The sequence below is a fragment of the Haematobia irritans genome, chromosome 3 (genome assembly GCF_050003625.1).
Source record: "Haematobia irritans isolate KBUSLIRL chromosome 3, ASM5000362v1, whole genome shotgun sequence".
NCBI classification, from domain to species: domain Eukaryota; kingdom Metazoa; phylum Arthropoda; class Insecta; order Diptera; family Muscidae; genus Haematobia; species Haematobia irritans.
The window spans coordinates 167,919,586-167,938,829 of NC_134399.1; the positions used below are offsets into that span (position 1 = coordinate 167,919,586).

A 19,244-nucleotide genomic window follows, 5' to 3' on the forward strand; every position below is an offset into this window, starting at 1 on the left:
ATTTGGAGGCAAAACCGAAGGAGTAATACCAAAATGGTATCAAAAAATTGGAAGGTCGTTATAATCGTTGTATCGCTCTTGAAGGGAACTATGTTGAAAAATAAAAACGAATTTTGACAAAAAAAAAATGTGTTTTCTTTGTTAGACCGGGGACTTATCAGTCAACTTTTTAATAACTTTGATTTGCAAGAAAATATGCCCACCAGAAATCACAGAATCACCTCTTGAATCAAACTAGCCCTTGGAGTCCGTCCGTCTGTCCTAGTTGCGAACAACAAGCTATATTCCGGTTGAATTGGTAACCGATTTTGATTAAATTTGGTACAGGGCGTTTTTTCGGCCCAAGGACGAACGCTATTTGGAAGAAATCGGATCAAACTAGATATTTGACTCAAAGTAATCTTTTTCAGAATACTTTTGGTCTGCAAAATATCATCGAAATTCTGATTTAGATATAGCTCCCATAAAATATGTATCTTAAACCCTCATTTTTTAAACCGATCAAAGTTAGCACAATGTAATCTTCTATATTATCAACATAGACCAGTCAGAAATCATCCAAACCGGTTCGGATTTCGATAAAGTGTGTATCGTCCAATTTTTCCAAATATGGCCTCAATACCCTTATTAATAACCAATATTTTATACTCCAATTTATACTCCCCTTATTTTTTATGCGTACATTAGAGCTCGACCGAAGCGGGGTTTTATGGCCGAAGCCGATGTTCGGCAAAAAAGCAATAATCGACCAAAGTCGATTATTTTCCTCATCTTGGTAATTCAAGACATTTGGTGTATTTTAGTTCAATATTAGCATATTTTTTTTCAAAAGCATTATAATTATAATTTTAATTTCAATTTTAATGTCGCCTTTTCAATAATAGCAAAAGTCGATTTTTTATCAAATTTGTAAAAAGTTGAAAAATCGAAAATATTTGATTAAGGGATTGTAGTAATATGAGAAGATGGAAGAAATGGTTCAACTTGGGAGAAATGATTCTCGTATGTAATTTTCATAGGAAACTCAAATTGAATCACCTCCCCCAGCCAGATCTTACTAGGTCAGGTTAGGTTAGGTTAGTTGGCAGCCTGATATATCAGGCTCACTTAGACTATTCAGTCCATTGTGATACCACACTGGTGAACTTCTCTCTTATCACTGAGTGCTGCCCGATTCCATGTTAAGCTCAATGACAAGGGAACTCTTTTTTATAGCCGAGTCCGAATGGCGTTCCACATTCCAGTGAAACCACTTAGAGAAGCTTTGAAACCCTCAGAAATGTCACCAGCCTTACTGAGTTGGGATAATCCACCGCTGAAAAAATTTTTGGTGCTCGGTCGAAGCAGGAATCGAACCCAAGACTTTGTGTATGCAAGGCGACCATGCTAACCATTGCACCACGGTGGCTCCCAGCCAGATCTTACTAGATACTATGGAAATGTGTATTAGCCAACACTGAAACATATCTATAATCAGGCTTGTAAGATAGGTATCTGGCATTTTCTTTTCCATACACAGGAAAAATATCACCAATATATTTCAATTTAAAAAGTTCATTAAAGTTGAAAAATGTTCCAATTAATTATTTGATACAATTAACTTTTTGATCACAATAGAAACATAAAGTTAATTAATTCAATGATTCAAAATTATAAAATTTTTAGTTAAAAAAAATTGTTGTTTTTTTTTTTTTTTTTTTTTTGATTTCAGCTTAAAACCATGTATTGACCACGCTACAAGTGTAGCTTAACCAACAGAGGAAAAGTATGCTTGTCAAATTTATTTGGGCAAAGCCCTATAGACTGCAAGATGGTTAGATGGACGCACGTTTCGGAAAAAAGTTCATTAAAGCAAAACTATCAACCAATTATCAGAATAAATTCAGGCAGTTCCCTAAACCCAAAAGTAAACCACACTTGAACCTTCCGAAAAAAGGTTTTACATGATAGCCGGCTTATGCCGAAATAAATTCATACAAACATATTTCTTTTCCTTTGCCACAGTCAAATCATCGATTTGAGTGCAGTTGGCTGGGTTTATTTTGAGCGGCTTCCTCTTTTTTCAGAAGCTTCTACGAAAAACTGTCATCCACAATCGAATTACTTGGGTTGTGTTATCTTAAAACTTCTTAACATCGTTTTCTAAATTGTGAGTTAGTCCATACGTGGTACATATTAGACAAAAATGGTATGTATAGGTAAGTCTACAAATAATTACGAATCGATATGGACTTTTGCACGGTACGTAGAGAGCCAGCATTGAAATATGGGGGTCGCTTATATCGGGGCTATATACAATTATGAACTTGATATGGACCAATTTGGGGGATCGATTTATCTGAGGGCTATATATAACTATAGACCGATATGGACCTAGTTAGGCATGGTTGTTAACGGCCATATACTAGCACAATGTACCAAATTTCAACTGACTCGGATGAAATTTGCTCCTCCAAGTGGCTCCAAAACCAAATCTCGGGATCGGTTTATATGGGGGCTATATATGATTATGGCCTGATATGGACCACTTTTGGCATGGTTGTTAAATATCATATACTACTACCACGTACCAAATTTCAACCACATCGGATGAATTTTGCTTCTCCAAAAGGCACCAGAGTTGAAATCTTGGGATCGGTTTATATGGGAGCTATATATAATTATAGAGTGATATGAACCAATTCCTACATGGTTGTTGGATACCATATACTAACATCACGTACCAAATTTCAACCGAATCGGTTGAATTTTGCTCTTCTAAGGGGCTCCGGAGGTCAAATTTGGTAATCGGTTTATATGGGGGCTATATATAATTATTGACCGATATGGACCAATTTTTGCACGGTTGTTAAAGACCACATACTAACACCTTGTACCAAATTTCAGCCGGATCAGATGAAATTTGCTTCTCCTAGTGGCTCCGCAAGCAAAATCGGGGGATCGGTTTATATGGGGGCTATATATAATTATAGACCGATGTGGACCAATTTTTGCATGGTCATTAGAGACTATATACTTACACCATGTACCAAATTTCAGCCGGATCGAATGAAATTTGCTTCTCTTAGAGGCTCCGCAAACCAAATCGGGGGATCGGTTTATATGGGGGCTATATATAATTATGGGCCGATGTGGACCAATTTTTGCATGGTTGTTAGAGACCATATACCAACAGCATGTACCAAATTTCAGCCGGATCGGATGAAATTTTCTTCTCTTTGAGGCTCCGCAAGCCAAATCTGGGGATCGGTTTATATGGGGGCTATATATAATTAACAACCGATATGGACCAATTTTTGCATGGTTGTTAGAGACCATATACCAACAGCATGTACCAAATTTCAGCCGGATCGTCAAAATTTTATTTGTATGGATTCAATTAAAAAAAAAAAAATAATTGAAATTTGCAACTGAAATCAATTAATTTTTAAATCAAGTGCCAAATTGAAAATATGATTGATACTATCATTTTCGTGATTGAAGACATTTCAATTAAATACAATTAATTGGATCAATTAATTTCGTGATTGCATGATTTTTTTCGTGTGTGCAGCCTTATAATACAAATTCCTTAATCTTCATGTCCAATTAGTTCGTATTAGAATTGTAATAATATGTAAAATATTTGGGCGAAAAACCAGCCTGCTTTGATATTAGGCTAACATAAAAATTTTAATTTCCACTTTAATTTTATTTTAGATTCCATTTTTTTTTTAATTTTAATTTCAATAGTTTAATTTTACAATTAATTATTCTTCGAGCTTTACTTGCATAAGAAGTTAGCATAAAGGGAACAAAATTGAGTTATCTCTCCCAACCAGATCCATACTAAAGGCTGTGGAAAAGTTCATTCGGCCGAACTGAAAGATATACAGTCTAAGCGTGTATAGATTTGTATTTGGCGTTTTCTTTTCAATGGTTCTATTGATCAAATTCCTTGATCTACTTTGTCCGTAAAGCTTGAAGAATAATTAATTGTAATATGAAGATATCATGAATTTGGACGATAATCGCCTGTTTCAGTATCAGGCTAACATGAAAAATTAATTTAAATTTTAATTGGTCTTCATCAAATTTGTAAAAAGTGGAAACGTCGACATTTGCAAAAGTCGAATAACCAAAAAATCGAAGTTCACCACTGTGGTATCACAATGGATCTCAGTGAGTCTGAGACCATTCAATCCACTATATCTAACCAAACCTAAATATTGACTTTTAAAAATTTGGAAAAAATCTAAAAGTTACCTTTTTCGTTCTCTTTACTATCCATAGATTGGACTTGTTTCATTCGACTCTGTAAAACATCAAACGAATTTCATTACTATCCTTATGGCTTTTTCACACTTTTTCATATCCAATGATATCAATTCTCTACATACAGTGAGGGACTACTCATATATATCTTACTGTTTAATTTTTCTCCATACACTATGTCACTTTACAAGAATATAGCATTTAAGGTAAACAACTGAAAATAAATTACCTTTACTTCACCCAAAACAGGATATCAAATGATATTTGCCACTGAAAGTGAAGCTTTTTTATTGATGCAATTTTTTCCAGAATATCTAAGGGCATCTACCCACCCACACATTAAAGCCAAATACCTTCTGACTAAAACATTTTTAAAACGAGAACGAGAAAAAATATAAAAGTCTCAAAATGTCTGAGGAATACGAAAAAAGATATTCGCTAGTGGAAAATCGCGAAAACAAAAAAAAAAAAACGAAAAAAGGAAAATTTCCCAGAATGCGAACCGTAAACCATGTTTTATAGTATGAACTAAAAATTGCGGTTTACACTCCTTTGAGAAGGCTGAGGTCTCCTACGGTTAAAGTAACTAAACCCAGTAACCACTTACACTTACCACCAAAGAGGTTGCAATGCAAGCTGTTACAGTAAAACGAGGACTTGATACAGAGCAACGAATAAAAGAAAAAAAAACTTTTGAAATTTGGCCTTATTCTTGTGGGCGGCGATTGAAGGCTATAACTTTGTAATGCCACTATGTTCAACCACCACCATGAAAGTCAGCCATTTATGTACACCAACCCCTTGGCTACAATGAAAAAGGTTTCTGTCCTAAAAGAGTGAGAAGGACATATGACTTGCAGATGATATTTAATAGTAACTGTCAAAAACAATGTTAAAAACGACAAATAGTTGTAGTTGTTAGTTGTAGCAACCATTATTACTTTTGGTTTCCTCAAACTACAAGAAGATATGTCAGGGTGGGTCAGATGTGAAAAAAAAACTCGATTTCTCTATCATTGTTTTAAAGGGAAGCGCAATTCACTTTTATGGGAAATTTCTTTACTTTTTTTAAGAAAATTTGCTACATTTGAAATCAACGATATTGGGAGAAAAAATCAAAAACGCGAGATTTTTTTTCAATGACGTGCCGAAAAAACGACTCATCTCAATTTTAAAGAAACCTCATCTTTGGTTCGAAATCAAAATCTTTCGATTCAAGTAAACTTATTTTGCAGTGTATACTCTCCCTTTCAATATCCCATATATGTATTTACATCCACGCAAATGATTTCCCAAACATTTTATACTAATTTACAAACATTGTATGCTTGCACTTATATACTGAAAAAACAGTGAACACGTCAGGAAAGAATATTTTAGTTAATTTAATGTCACGCCGATTTCATAAAAATAAGTAAATAAATTTCGCCAAATTCAAGAAAATGTATTAGACAAACTTATTATTTTTCACTTACTAAAGAAAATTTAGTAGTTTGAAGGAAATACTCGCAGTTCAAAATTGCAAAAATGACTTTAGTACCGAATCTTTTGTACCCTCCACCATGGATTGCGTAGAAAGTTCTACTAAAGACTGTCATCCACAATCGAATTACTTGGGTTGTGGTAATACTTGCCGATGACCTTGCCGTCTTAAAACTTCTTCACATCGTCCTCTAAATTGTAAATTAGTCCATACGTGGTATATATTAGACAAAAAAAAAAATAACAGATTACGTACGTATATAATTCAGTTATTGACCCGGTATATGGTATATAGGGAAGTGTATAAATAAATACCAACGAATATGAAGTTTTGAGCGGTAATTAGAGATCCGAATTGAAATACGGGGGTCGCTTTATAAGGGGGTTATATACAATTACGAACCAATATAGACCAATTTTTGTGTGATTGGGGATAGGGTCATCTGGGGGCTATATGGCATGGTTGTTAGCGGCTGTATACTACCACAATATAAAAATTCCAACCGAATCGGATGAATTTTGCTCCTCCAAGTGGCTCCGGAGACCAAATCAGGGGATCGGTTAATATGGGGGCTATATATAATTGGACGGATATGGACGAATTTTTGCATGGTTTTTAAAGACTAAATACTTGGACCACTTACCAAATTTCAAACGGCTCGGATGAAATTTACTACTCTAAGAGGCTCCGGAGGTCAAATCTGGGGGGTCGGTTTATATGGGGGTTATATAATTATGGACCGATATGGATAAATTTTTGCACGGTTGTTAAAGACCATATACTAAAACCACATTCCAAATTTTAACCGGATCGGATGAGTTTTGCTCCTCCAATAGGCTCCGGAGGTCAAATCTGGGGATCGGTTTATATGGGGGCTATATATAATTATGGACGAATTTTTCAATGGTTTTTTAAAGACCAAATACTTAGACCACTTACCAAATTTCAACCGGCTAGGATGAGGCCCCGGAGGTCAAATCTGGGGATCGGTTTATATGTGGGTTATATACATAGACCGATATGGACCAATTTTTGCATGGTTGATAGAGACCATATACTAACACAATGTACCAAATTTGAGCCGGATCGGATGAAATTTGCTTTTCTTAGAGGATCCGAAAGCCAACGCTGGGGATCGGTTTATATGGGGGCTATATATAATTATGGACCGATACGAACCAATTTTTGCATGGTTGTTAGAGACCATATACTAACACCATGTACCAAATTTCAACCGGATCGGATGAATTTTGCTCCTCCAAGAGGCTCTGCAAGCCAAATCTGGGCGAGGGTTTAGATGGGGGCTATACGTAAAAGTGGACCGATATGGCCCATTTGCGATACTATCCGACCTATATCAATAGTAACTACTTATGTGAAGTTTCAAGTCGATAGCTTGTTTCTTTCCGAAGTTAGCGTGATTTCAACAGACGGACGGACGGACATGTTTAGATCGACTCGAATTTCACCACGACCCAGAATATATACTTTATGGGGTCTTAGAGCAATATGTCGATGTGTTACAAACGGAATGAAAGTTAATATACCCCCATCTTATGGTGGAGGGTATAATAACCATGCAAAAATTGGTCCATATCGGTTCACTTTTACGTATAGCCCCCATATAAACGGACCCCCAAATTTTGCTTGCGATTGTTCTAAAAGAAGCAAATTTCATCCGATCCGGCAGAAATTTGATACATGGTCTAAAACAACCATGCAAAAATTTGTCCATATCGGTCCACTTTTACGTATAGCCCCCATAAAAACGGACCCCCAAATTTGGCTTGCGATTGCTCTAAGAGAAGCAAATTTCATCCTATCCGGCTGAAATTTGGTACATGGTGTTAGTATAGGGTCTCTAATGACCATGCAAAAATTGGTCCAAATCGGTCTATAATTATATATAGCTCCCATATATACCGGTCCCCCGATTTGTCCTCCGGAGCCTCTTGGAGGAGCAAAATTCATCCGATCCGGTGGAAATTTGGAACATGGTGTTAGAATGTGGTCTCTAACAAACACGCAAGAATTGGTTTATATCGGTCCATAAATATATAGCCCCCATATAAACCGTTCCCCAGATTTGATCTCCGGAGCCTCTTGGATTAGCAAAATTCATCCGATCCGGTTGAAATTTGCAACGTGGTGTTAGTATAAGGCCGCTAATAACCATGCCAAAATTGGTCCACATCGGTCTATAGTTATATATAGCCGATCCCCAAGCACACAAAAATTGGTCCATATCGGTTCATAATCATGGTGGCCACTCGAGCCAAAAATAATCTACCAAAATTTTATTTTTATAGAAAACATTGTCAAAATGTTATTTCTATAGAAAATTTTGTCAAAATTTTATTTCTATAGAAAATTTTGTCAAAATTTTGTTTCTATAGAAAATTTTGACAAAATTTTATTTCTATAGAAAATTTTGTCAATTTTTTTTTTCTATAGAAAATTTTGTCAAAATTTTATTTCTATCGAAAATTTTGTCAAAATTTTATTTCTATCGAAAATTTTTTCCAAATTTTATTTCTATAGAAAATTTTGTCAAAATTTTATTTCTATAGAAACTTTAAACTTAATTATATACGTATTTAATCGTATATATTACGGTGTTAGGACGTTTTAAGATACCTTTCCATCGGCTTCAGTAGAAGTTTCTACGCAATCCATGGTGGAGGGTACATAAGCTTCGGCCTGGCCGAACTTACGGCCGTATATACTTGTTTCGAACTACAGTTTCAAACTTCTATCTCCTATTTGCGATAAGGGAAATTTAAGTTCCGCCCCTGTTGAGTTTTATACGTTCTCTCTTTGGAATCTTCTCTCTTCTAGCTAGCACTACAAGCCTTGAACTAGGTTATTTTTCAAATCATAGTAAAATAAAGTTTATAGTTTACGTTATTATTATTACCATTGTTGTTGTTCTTGTTGTTTATGGTACAAATTGCATTACTTTCTTTTGGCCAAAGTATGCTGAAATGTGAGCAAACAAAACCAAAAACAAAAAAAAAAAACAACGAATTCATGAAACGTAGTTGAACTACCCCAGCATCCTTTTTTCTCAGTAGAATAATTCCAACTGCGAGAGTCATTTTTCATCCGTAGATATTTGCCAATTTAATGATGAAATTATACAGAAAACCAAAGTTTACAAACAAGCCAAAGTTTTCATTGGAAAATTTTGTTTTGTGAGTAAAATTTAGAAATATAGATAGAATTATTTATAATTAGTATTTTTGCAATAAAAGTTGCAATAAGAGAATTTATTAGCGAATATTTCCATTAGTAATGAAATTCATAGTCATGAAACAATCGCAATTGATTTAAGTTTTTACGCAATGCCGCATAAAGTTGTAATTAATATGCTTATAATATAAATAGCAATAACTATGTCAATAAAGTTCATTGCAAAGACTTGTTTGAAATATGGGTATCTTTTACTGAAATAGAAGACGATCTTTAAAATAATTAAATAAGTAATATTGCTATAAATGTCAACATTTTGAAAGTTTAAGGGACATTATATTTTTATACCCTCCACCATAGGATGGGGGTATATTAACTTTGTCATTCCGTTTGTAACACATCGAAATATTGCTCTAAGACCCCATAAAGTATATATATTCTGGGTCGTGGTGAAATTCTGAGTCGATCTAAGCATGTCCGTCCGTCCGTCCGTCTGTCCGTCTGTCCGTCTGTCCGTCCGTCCGTCTGTCCGTCTGTCCGGCTGTCCGTCCGTCTGTGGAAATCACGCTAACTTCCGAACGAAACAAGCTATCGACTTGAAACTTGGCACAAGTAGTTGTTATTGATGTAGGTTGGATGGTATTGAAAATGGGCCATATCGGACCACGTTTACGTATAGCCCCCATATAAACCGATCCCCAAATTTGGCTTGGGGAGCCTCCCGGAGCAGTAAAATTCATCCGATCCGGTTGAAATTTGGTACGTGGTCTTAGTATACGGTCTCTAACAACCATGCAAAAATTGGTCCATATCGGTCCATAATTATATATAGCCCCCATATAAACCGATCCCCAGATTTGACCACCGGAGCCTCTTGGAGGAGCAAAATTCATCCGATCCGGTTGAAATTTAGTACGTGGTCTAAGTATACGGTTTTTAACAACCATACAAAAATTGGTCCATATCGGTCCATAATTATATATAGCCCCCATATAAACCGATCCCCAGATTTGACCTCCGGAGACTTTTGGAGGAGCAAAATTCATCCGATCCGGTTGAAATTTGGTACCTGATGTTAGTATACGGCCTCTAACAACCATGCAAAAATTGGTCCATATCGGTCCATAATTATATATAGCCCCCATATAAACCGATCCCCAGATTTGACCACCGGAGCCTCTTGGAGGAGCAAAATTTATCCGATCCGGTTGAACTTTAGTACATGGTCTTAGTATAGGGTTTTTAACAACCATGCAAAAATTGGTCCATATCGGTCCATAATTATATATAGCCCCCATATAAACCGATCCCCAGATTTGACCTCCGGAGCCTCTTGGAGGGGCAAAATTCATCCGATCCGGTTGAAATTTGGTACCTGATGTTAGTTTACGGCCTCTAATAACCATGCAAAAATTGGTCCATATCGGTCCATAATTATATATAGCCCCCATATAAACCGATCCCCAGATTTGACCACCGGAGCCTCTTGGAGGAGCAAAATTCATCCGATCCGGTTGAAATTTAGTACGTGGTCTTAGTATACGGGTTTTAACAACCATGCAAAAATTGGTCCATATCGGTCCATAATTATATATAGCCCCCATATAAACCGATCCCCAGATTTGACCTCCGGAGCCTCTTGGAGGGGCAAAATTCATCCGATCCGGTTAAAATTTGGTACCTGATGTTAGTTTACGGCCTCTAATAACCATGCAAAAATTGGTCCATATCGGTCCATAATTATATATAGCCCCCATATAAACCGATCCCCCGATTTGACCTCCGGAACCTCTTGGAAGAGCAAAATTCATCCGATCCAGTTGAAATTTGGTACATGGTGTTAGTATATGGTCTCTAACAACCATGCAAAAATTGGTCCATATCGGTCCATAATTATATATAGTTCCCATATAAACCGTCCCCAGATTTGACGTCCGGAACCTCTTGGAGGAGCAAAAGTCATCCGATACGGTTGAAATTTGGTACATTTTGTCAATCTATGGCCTCTAACAGCCATGTAAAAATTGGTCCATATCGGTCTTTAGTTATATATAGCCGATGACTTATTACACAAAAATTGGTCCATATCGCCAAAAATAATCTACCAAAACTTTATTTCCATAGAAAATTTTTTAAAATTTTATTACTATAGAAAGTTTTGTCAAAATTTCATTTCTATAGAAAGTTTTGTCAAAAGTTTATTTCTATACAAATGTTTGTCAAAATTTTATTTCCATAGAAAATTTTGTCAAAATTTTATTTCTATAGAAAATTTTGTAATCTACCAAAACTTTATTTCCATAGAAAATTTTGTCAAATTTTATTACTATAGAAAGTTTTGTTAAAATTTCATTTCTATAGAAAGTTTTGTCAAAAGTTTATTTCTATAGAAATGTTTGTCAAAATTTTATTTCTATAGAAAATTTTGTAAAAAATTTATTTCTGTAGAAAATTTTGTCAACATTTTATTTCTATACAAAATTTTGTCAAAATTTCATTTCTATACAAAATTTTGTCAACATTTTATTTCTATAGACATTTTTGTCAAAATTGTCAACATTTTACTTCCATAGAAAATTTTGTCAACATTTGTTTTCTATAGAAAATTTTGTCAAGTTTTTATTTCTATAGAAAATTTTGTCAAATTTTTATTTCTATAGAAAATTTTGTCAAACTAGATTATATACGTATTTAATCGGCCTTTTTTGTTTAATATATACCCCGTATGGGCTAACGTACAATTTAGAAGACAGTGTTAAAAAGTTTTACGATACCTTGCCATCGGCAAGTGTTATCGGAACCCAAGTAATTCGATTGTGGATGACAGCCTTTAGTAGAAGTTCCTACGCAATCCATGGTGGAGGGTACATAAGATTCGGCCTGGCCGAACTTACGGCCGTATATACTTGTTCTGTTTATGAAATAATAAAATAATATTCACTGCCGCTTTAAAGAAGTTTGTTTAGGTAAGATGAAGCATAGAAATAATAGGGTATGCTTTCAGTACACGAGCCATATTGAATATATATACTAATCTCCTAAATTTTAAGTTAACTAAAAATTTGGTTTCGAAAATAAAATATATGGAAATTACATTAAAAAATTAACATACACTGTTAGAAAAATATGTTTTTCATATGTTCCGATATAAACAAAATGTGTTTCGGGCACGATTTTAAACCACAATATATTTAAGTGCGAACATGTAATGTTCCTAAACTAACACTAAATGTTTGGGACATCTATGTTAATATGTTAGAATATGAACGTGTGGGACTTTTTTCTTGAGTAGTCACAAAAGAATGGAGAAAAAATAGAATCGATTAGCTGATATAGGTCAGATGAAATATCACCTCGAACAATGTTCCAAATTCGGTCCACATGAAAGGAAAAGGAAGAAAGTGGATGGTTTGCAATTGTACTTAGACCAGCAAGGGAGGAAAAAAAGTCTTACCAAGTGAGTCGTTTCGTGGTTGAATCGCAAGTGAGTTTTTATTCAATTGATGTATTACCAACTAATGTAAATATCGTAACAAAATTCATACAATCCAAAAGTTAACGAAAGTATTCTTAACGACATCTGGAGTTAAAATATATTTCAAATTGCAAGTATGATATTATAGAGATTCCAAAACTAGACATTCCGGGCCCCTTGATGGGTACCATCAAAAAAAAGTAATAATAATAGTAATTAATTTCATTCTTGTTCGTTCGTAAGCTATGATTAGTTAAATTAATAAGGTTTGTAAAAAAAAAAAAAAATCATTTGCTTCAAAAAATTTCATAAATATTACAAAAAATATTTCAAATAGTCGATATTGAGTTACAATGGGCAGTTGCCTGATATAAGCCACCCTAGTGTTGAATTTTGGGCCATTAAATTTCCATCAATATTAGGTATTATTCCAGCTAGCATAACTTTAGGGTAGAGGTCGGCACCCAAAATCATTTCAATAGCACCAGTTTCGGAAAAACAAGGATCTGCTAGTACAAGATTAACGAACTTATCCTTTAAAGGTCCTGGCAAAGATTTCGAAGGTGTTCTCATGCTTATGCGATTATCCACACGCATTACAGCCGTAATTCGAAACTGTCGATTTGAATGAGAGCGTATAGTCACTTGACACATAAGGGAGTCTCCAAGACGATTAGTTACGATACCGAATTTCGTTACGACCTCTTTCGATATACGGCTAACAGAAGAGCCAGTGTCGATGAGAAGCCGTATAGAATGTAGGCGGCCATCGTGAACAAGTTTTGCTGTAGCAGTTGGTAAGATGGTAATGAGCGGTGTTTGAAACTTAGGTGCTATGGCAGATTCTGTTGAAAGGTTTTCAATATGATCATTCTCATGAGATGATGCAGAGTCTCGGTGTAGTAGTGTGTGGTGTGGGCGATGACATTTGTGGCATCCTGTTTTAGAAAAACATCTTGCTTGGGAATGTCGATGAGCCAAACAATTTTTGCAATATTTATAGCGTTCTACAACCTTTTGCCTCTTTTTGGAATCCAGTGATAAAAATTTATGGCAAAATCGCAATGGATGATGTTTTGAGCAAACCCGACACTGAAATGATTTCTGTTGCCGTCTATTGAGAGCTTGATTCGAATCGGCCGGACGGTTTGTTATAATCCGAGGCATTTTTTTTTTTTTTTTTGGTTTTTTTTTTTTTTTCTCAAAAAAGGATGGAAAATATAACTTATTTAATCTGAAAATAAATTGAAAAATAAAACAGCAAAAAACAATGTCATTGAGTTGGAAGAATAACGAGTTTTACAATAGGGCGCGTTATAACTCCCTTTTGTGTGTACAATTCAGCTACTCGAACGCGGTTGTCCTTTCCGGGAAAAAACCGTGTGACCCGCCCAATTCTCCATTCATTTGGAGATGTATTTTCGTCACGGATTACCACAATAGAATCGATGTCAATATTCTTCTCCGGTTGCTTCCACTTATTTCTTTTGTGAAGTTCCTTTAAATATTCAGATTTCCATCTCTGAACAAAATGATGGTGCAGGACCTTCACCCGTTGCCACCGATTTACTATGGATTCTGGACGATCGTCTGAAATAGGTTCTGGTGGAGCTAGAATGGCATTTCCGGTCAGAAAATGTCCTGGAGTGAGAGGATTTAAGTCACCTGGATTTTCAGACATAGTTGAAATCGGTCTAGAGTTTAGACAAGCTTCAATTTTTGCCAAAAGAGTACAAAATTCTTCGAATGAATACTTGAAACCTCCAGAGACTTTTTTGAAATGTGTCTTAAAACTTTTAACGCCGGCTTCCCATAAGCCGCCCATGTGTGGAGCACCGGGTGGAATAAAGTGCCAGGACACATTTTGATGGATGAATTGTGAAATTATTCCTGAACGGGAAGCCTCAAGAAAATTCCTGCTAATTTCTTTCGAGGCACCAACAAAATTGGTACCATTATCGGAATATATGTGTCTAGGACATCCCCTTCGTGAAATAAATCTTTGGAAAGCCGCTAGAAAAACAGGAGTAGATAAGGAGGAAGTCAGTTCTAGGTGTATTGCCTTAGTAGCGAAACACACGAAGAGACAGACATAGCCTTTGGTGAGTCTGGAGCCTCTTCCAATAAAACTTTTTATATCGAATGGGCCCGCAAAATCTATACCAGTAGAATAAAATGGTCTATGAAACGTGGTACGTTCTGGGGGCAAGGCGGCCATCATTTGGGACAGTGTTTTCTTTTTGTGAAGGACACAGATTTTGCAGCTATGGATTACAGATTTCACCAGGTTCCTCAATCGGGGTACCCAATACTGCATTCGGATAAGATTAACAACCTCTTGATTACCCCCATGCAAGGAGACATGTACATGCGTAAATTGAACCAAAAGCTTTGTAAAATAGGAGTGATAGGACAAAATAATTGGGTGTTTCTCATCGTAGTCTAGAGAGGGGGAGTAAACGAGTCTACCCAATGAGCGGATTAAGCCATTACTATCCAGGAATGGATTAAGATTCAGAATAGATGATGTTTTTGGTACGTCGCGTTTTTGTGACAGTGCCTGATACTCCTTAGGAAAAAATTTCTTTTGTGCAAGCATAATTAGACAATTTTTCACTTTTAACACCTCTTGTGTTGACAAGGATCTTGTGGGATGATTACAGGACACATACTTCGAACTCGTATTGTGAATAAATCTATATACATAACACAAAACTCGGATTGCCCGATTGAAGGATGAAAATCTTTGTAAAATGTCTTCGGAATCTGGAAGAACTGTCATGTGTACACATACAGGCTTCTTTTCGAGGTCGGTATCGTGGAAAGAATTCGCGTTAGAAGGCCAACAATCTTCCGGTTTTTGAAGCCACTCTGGCCCATGCCACCACAAGCTATTATTAATAAGATCCTGTGGATAGACACCACGACTGGCTAAATCCGCAGGATTATAAGCAGTATTTATATGAAGCCATTTGTCCGTCCCGATTTTATTTGCTATAATAGAAACTCGATTCGCTACAAACACTTTCCAATGACATGGTGGTCTTTGCAACCAAGCAAGCACAATGGTCGAGTCGGTCCATTTGTAAATTTCGGCATTAGGGATCTTCATAGAAGGAATAATGGAATCGACTGTTTCGGCCATAAGAGTAGCTCCGCAAAGCTCGAGTTTGGGAATAGAAAGGGTTTTCACAGGGGAAACTCGAGATTTGGAGGCTAGCAAATTAACACATATTGAATTGTTTTCCAAAAGAACTCGAACATATATAGCTGTTGCGTATGCATTTTCGGATGCATCGGAAAACGCATGGAACTCTATCTTGCATGTGGGGGAGTATGAAACCCATCGTGGTAATTGTATGCTCTCGACCATGGAATAGCTGTCACGAAATTTTTTCCAATCTCGAAGACAATCATGTGAAATGTTTTCATCCCAGCCTTCACCAGAAAGCCATATTTTCCGCATCAGTATCTTAGCAAGAATTACTATGGGAGCCAGCCATCCAGCTGGGTCGAAAATTTTAGCGATGTCCGCTAGAACCTGCCGCTTAGTATACTCAGCTCTATGGGATAATACATTAGTTGAAAATATGAAACGATCAGATTTTGCGTTCCAACGCACACCCAATGTTTTCGTCTGGCTACTATCCTCGAAACTCAGAAAGTCTTCCTTCAACAAGTGTTGTTTTGGCATGTCACTCAGGATTTCAGTAGAATTTGAAGCCCATTTTCGAAGAGGAAAACAAGCAGAGTCAAGTGCTGCAATCAGTTGCTTTTTTGCAACAAGAGCCGAATCCATGTTATGGGCACCAGTAATGATATCGTCGACATACATGTCGTTTTCAATTATCTCACTTGCCAATGGAAATCTACTTTTGGAATCGGCAGCTAGTTGCAACAATGTCCTTATTGCTAGAAATGGTGCCGCATTTACACCAAACGTAACAGTTTTAAGCTCGTAGTCATGGATTGGACCCGAAGGATCCGAACGAAAAAGAATACGCTGAAAAGGAGTGTCCCTTGAGTTCACCTTTATCTGCCTATACATCTTTTCGATGTCGGCACTAAACACATAACGATAGAAACGCCATTTCAAAAGAAGTATAGTTATGTCCCTTTGGAGCACAGGACCTGGATAAAGTATATCGTTCAAGGACTTGCCAGAAGAAGTTGGACACGACGCATTAAATACCACTCGGACCTTAGTCGTGGTACTTTCTGGCTTCATAACAGAATGGTGGGGAAGATAGTAGTTTTCAGAATGCCCATCTAACGGGGGAGAAGCAACAGCTTCCATGTGACGTAGATCCAAGTATTCCTGGATAACAGTGTCATACTTGTGTTTAAGATCAGGAATTTTTAACAAACGATGTTCGTTTCTGACGAATTGTGCATAAGCAGTAGCCCTTGACTGTCCCAATTGAATCGATTTATCTAAAAATGGCTCCTTAAAGGGAAGCGACACGATGTATCTACCATCACAATCTCGTGAAGTAGTATCTGAATACAGCTTTTCGCAATACTCGTCGGCAGAGGATGGCAGAGGATTTTGCGGAAGATTTTCCACCTCCCAAAAACGCTTAAGCTGTTTTTCCAGAGTTGTCTCAGTAAAATATGAGACTATGGTGGAATAGGAGGATACATTGGTGTTGTTCTGGATAGGTCCAGTGACTATCCAGCCGAAAACCGTCTCCTGAGCAATTAATGAGCCACAAATATTACGCCGTATATTATCGAGTAGAATTTGATTGAAAACATCAGCTCCGATAAGAAGATCAATTCGGGAGCTTTCATAAAATTTTGGGTCTGCCAATTGTAAATTTGGGAAATTCTTTAAAATGTGTGGCGAGATCGAACGTGTAGGAAGATTGCCAGACAACCCGGGAACCACTAAGGCCTTAACCTTTAACTCCAAATCGGAATCATATCGAGGGCTTATGGAAAATGAAGCAAGCTTCCTTGCGTTTGCCGAGGTAACCCCATTTAACCCCGAAATTTCGGCCTCTATCGGATGGAATGGTAGTTTAAGAAGATCAAAAATCTTCTGAGAAACAAAAGTTCCCTGTGAACCAGAGTCAATTAAAGCTCGTACGAGATATTCCAAACCCAAATGTCTAATTTTAACAACAGCTGTTCCCAAGAGAACATTTTGAGCATGTACGGCGAAGCAAGATTGGACATTGGTGGACGGTTGATTAAATGGCTCAGCCGAATGAGTAGACTCTACTTGAATATTGGAATGTGTGGACTGTAGTGAGCTAGTGAGATTAGGAGTCGTATCATTGGACTGCGCTATGGGTTCTCGATGTAAAAGAGAGTTATGTCTTTTACGACAGAAGGAACAATTATACCAACTCTTACACTTCTTAATCGAGTGACCTCGGGAAAAACAATTTATGCAAAGGTTAAGGTCTCGAATGCATGATAATCTCTCGTCGACAGACATTGAAAGAAATTTTGGGCATTTACGAATAGGATGGGACTCGTATGGACACAGATTGCAGGATATTGTGGTTGTTTGATTGGAAGAAACTTGAGCATGGTTGCTGTTTATCTTTTTAGAAGCGGATGGGTTTGACGGTTTTGTGGTGGAATGTGATATGGCAGACTTCCTCGAATTGTGGTGAGAATTGATTTCACTAACGGTTTCCAATGTTTGGAATCTGTTGGACAAAAAGTCATTGAGAGCCGACCATTTGGGAATATCCTTCTTATTTTGAAGCGATTGTTCCCATAATGACAAGGTAGTTCTAGGGAGCTTCGTTGAACAGATATATACTAATATAGCATCCCAGGACGATATATCAATGTCATATAGTTCTAAGGAGGAAATACATGAATTTATGTCACGTTGGAGACATTTTATCTCTTCACCAGATTCTAAACCAACTGGTGACAAATTAAAAAGTATACGTAATTGGCTGTGAACAAGTAGACGTTTGTTTTCAAATCTTTCCTGTAAACTCGCCCAGGCGATGTCAAACCCGCCATTTGTCAAAGGACACTTATTTACAATGTCGAAGGCTTCGCCTTTTGTCTTGTTACGTAGGTGAAACAGTTTTTGTACTTTGGAAAGACTCGAGTTACGTATATATATAGCCGAGAACATGTCTCGAAAGGATGGCCAAGACTGGTAGTCGCCCCTAAAGGACTCGGTGTCACAAGGAGGCAAATGGAAGCTACTGCGTGAGGACGTGACCTGGGATGTTACTTCGGTCCTAGATCTGGAGTGAATATCGGAACTTATCCTTGCAACAAGCATCACATATGTGTCATAAGACTTATGGAATCTAGCGTTTATGCTGTCGAGTTCAGAACCCTCTTGATCGGAGTCTGTTTCGGAATCTGAATCCGCGTCTTTTCGTTTATCGGTCCGAGTTTGGGTTCTAGTCTGCATCTTTTTAGTTTTTTCGCCATTCTCAACTCCATCCTCCTCGTCAAGCTCATCGATACACTTTTCGTACAATGTCTTGATCGTTACCCATATGGCCTTCAACTCGTCTCGATGAACTTCAAGAGCAAACACACTCGATTCCGATATGACCTGTTCGGTGAGCTCTTGCTCGAATTTGACCAATTTATCATTAGCCCTGATGAACCTATCCAACGCCATTATCTCCTGCGAACAATATGGGATCAACTAGGATAATACAGATAAACTTGGGACGAAGTAGAGTTGTGGCAGTGAATCGTATAATATCCACAACCCGGGAAAGATATAAGACCGATTAATGAGAAATTGGATGAAGGATGTTCAAAGATCTGATGTAGCACACAACTCTTATATTCGCATAAAAGTGTAATCATACAAAATTTTTACCTTTGCCAAGAATTCCTGGA

The 19,244-nt window shown here is 36.8% G+C and overlaps 2 protein-coding genes across 5 annotated transcripts in view; both read right to left on the minus strand.

The window, feature by feature from the left end:
- The window catches only part of Fur2 (furin-like protease 2), a 797,201-nt gene that overhangs the window by 508,840 nt on the left and 269,117 nt on the right, over positions 1-19,244 (minus strand). The gene's annotated exons all lie outside the window — the stretch shown is intronic.
- LOC142231277 (uncharacterized) lies at positions 13,678-19,017 on the minus strand. Its single transcript, XM_075301892.1, has one exon. It carries the CDS (start codon positions 19,015-19,017, stop codon positions 13,678-13,680), a length of 5,340 nt encoding a protein of 1,779 aa, XP_075158007.1.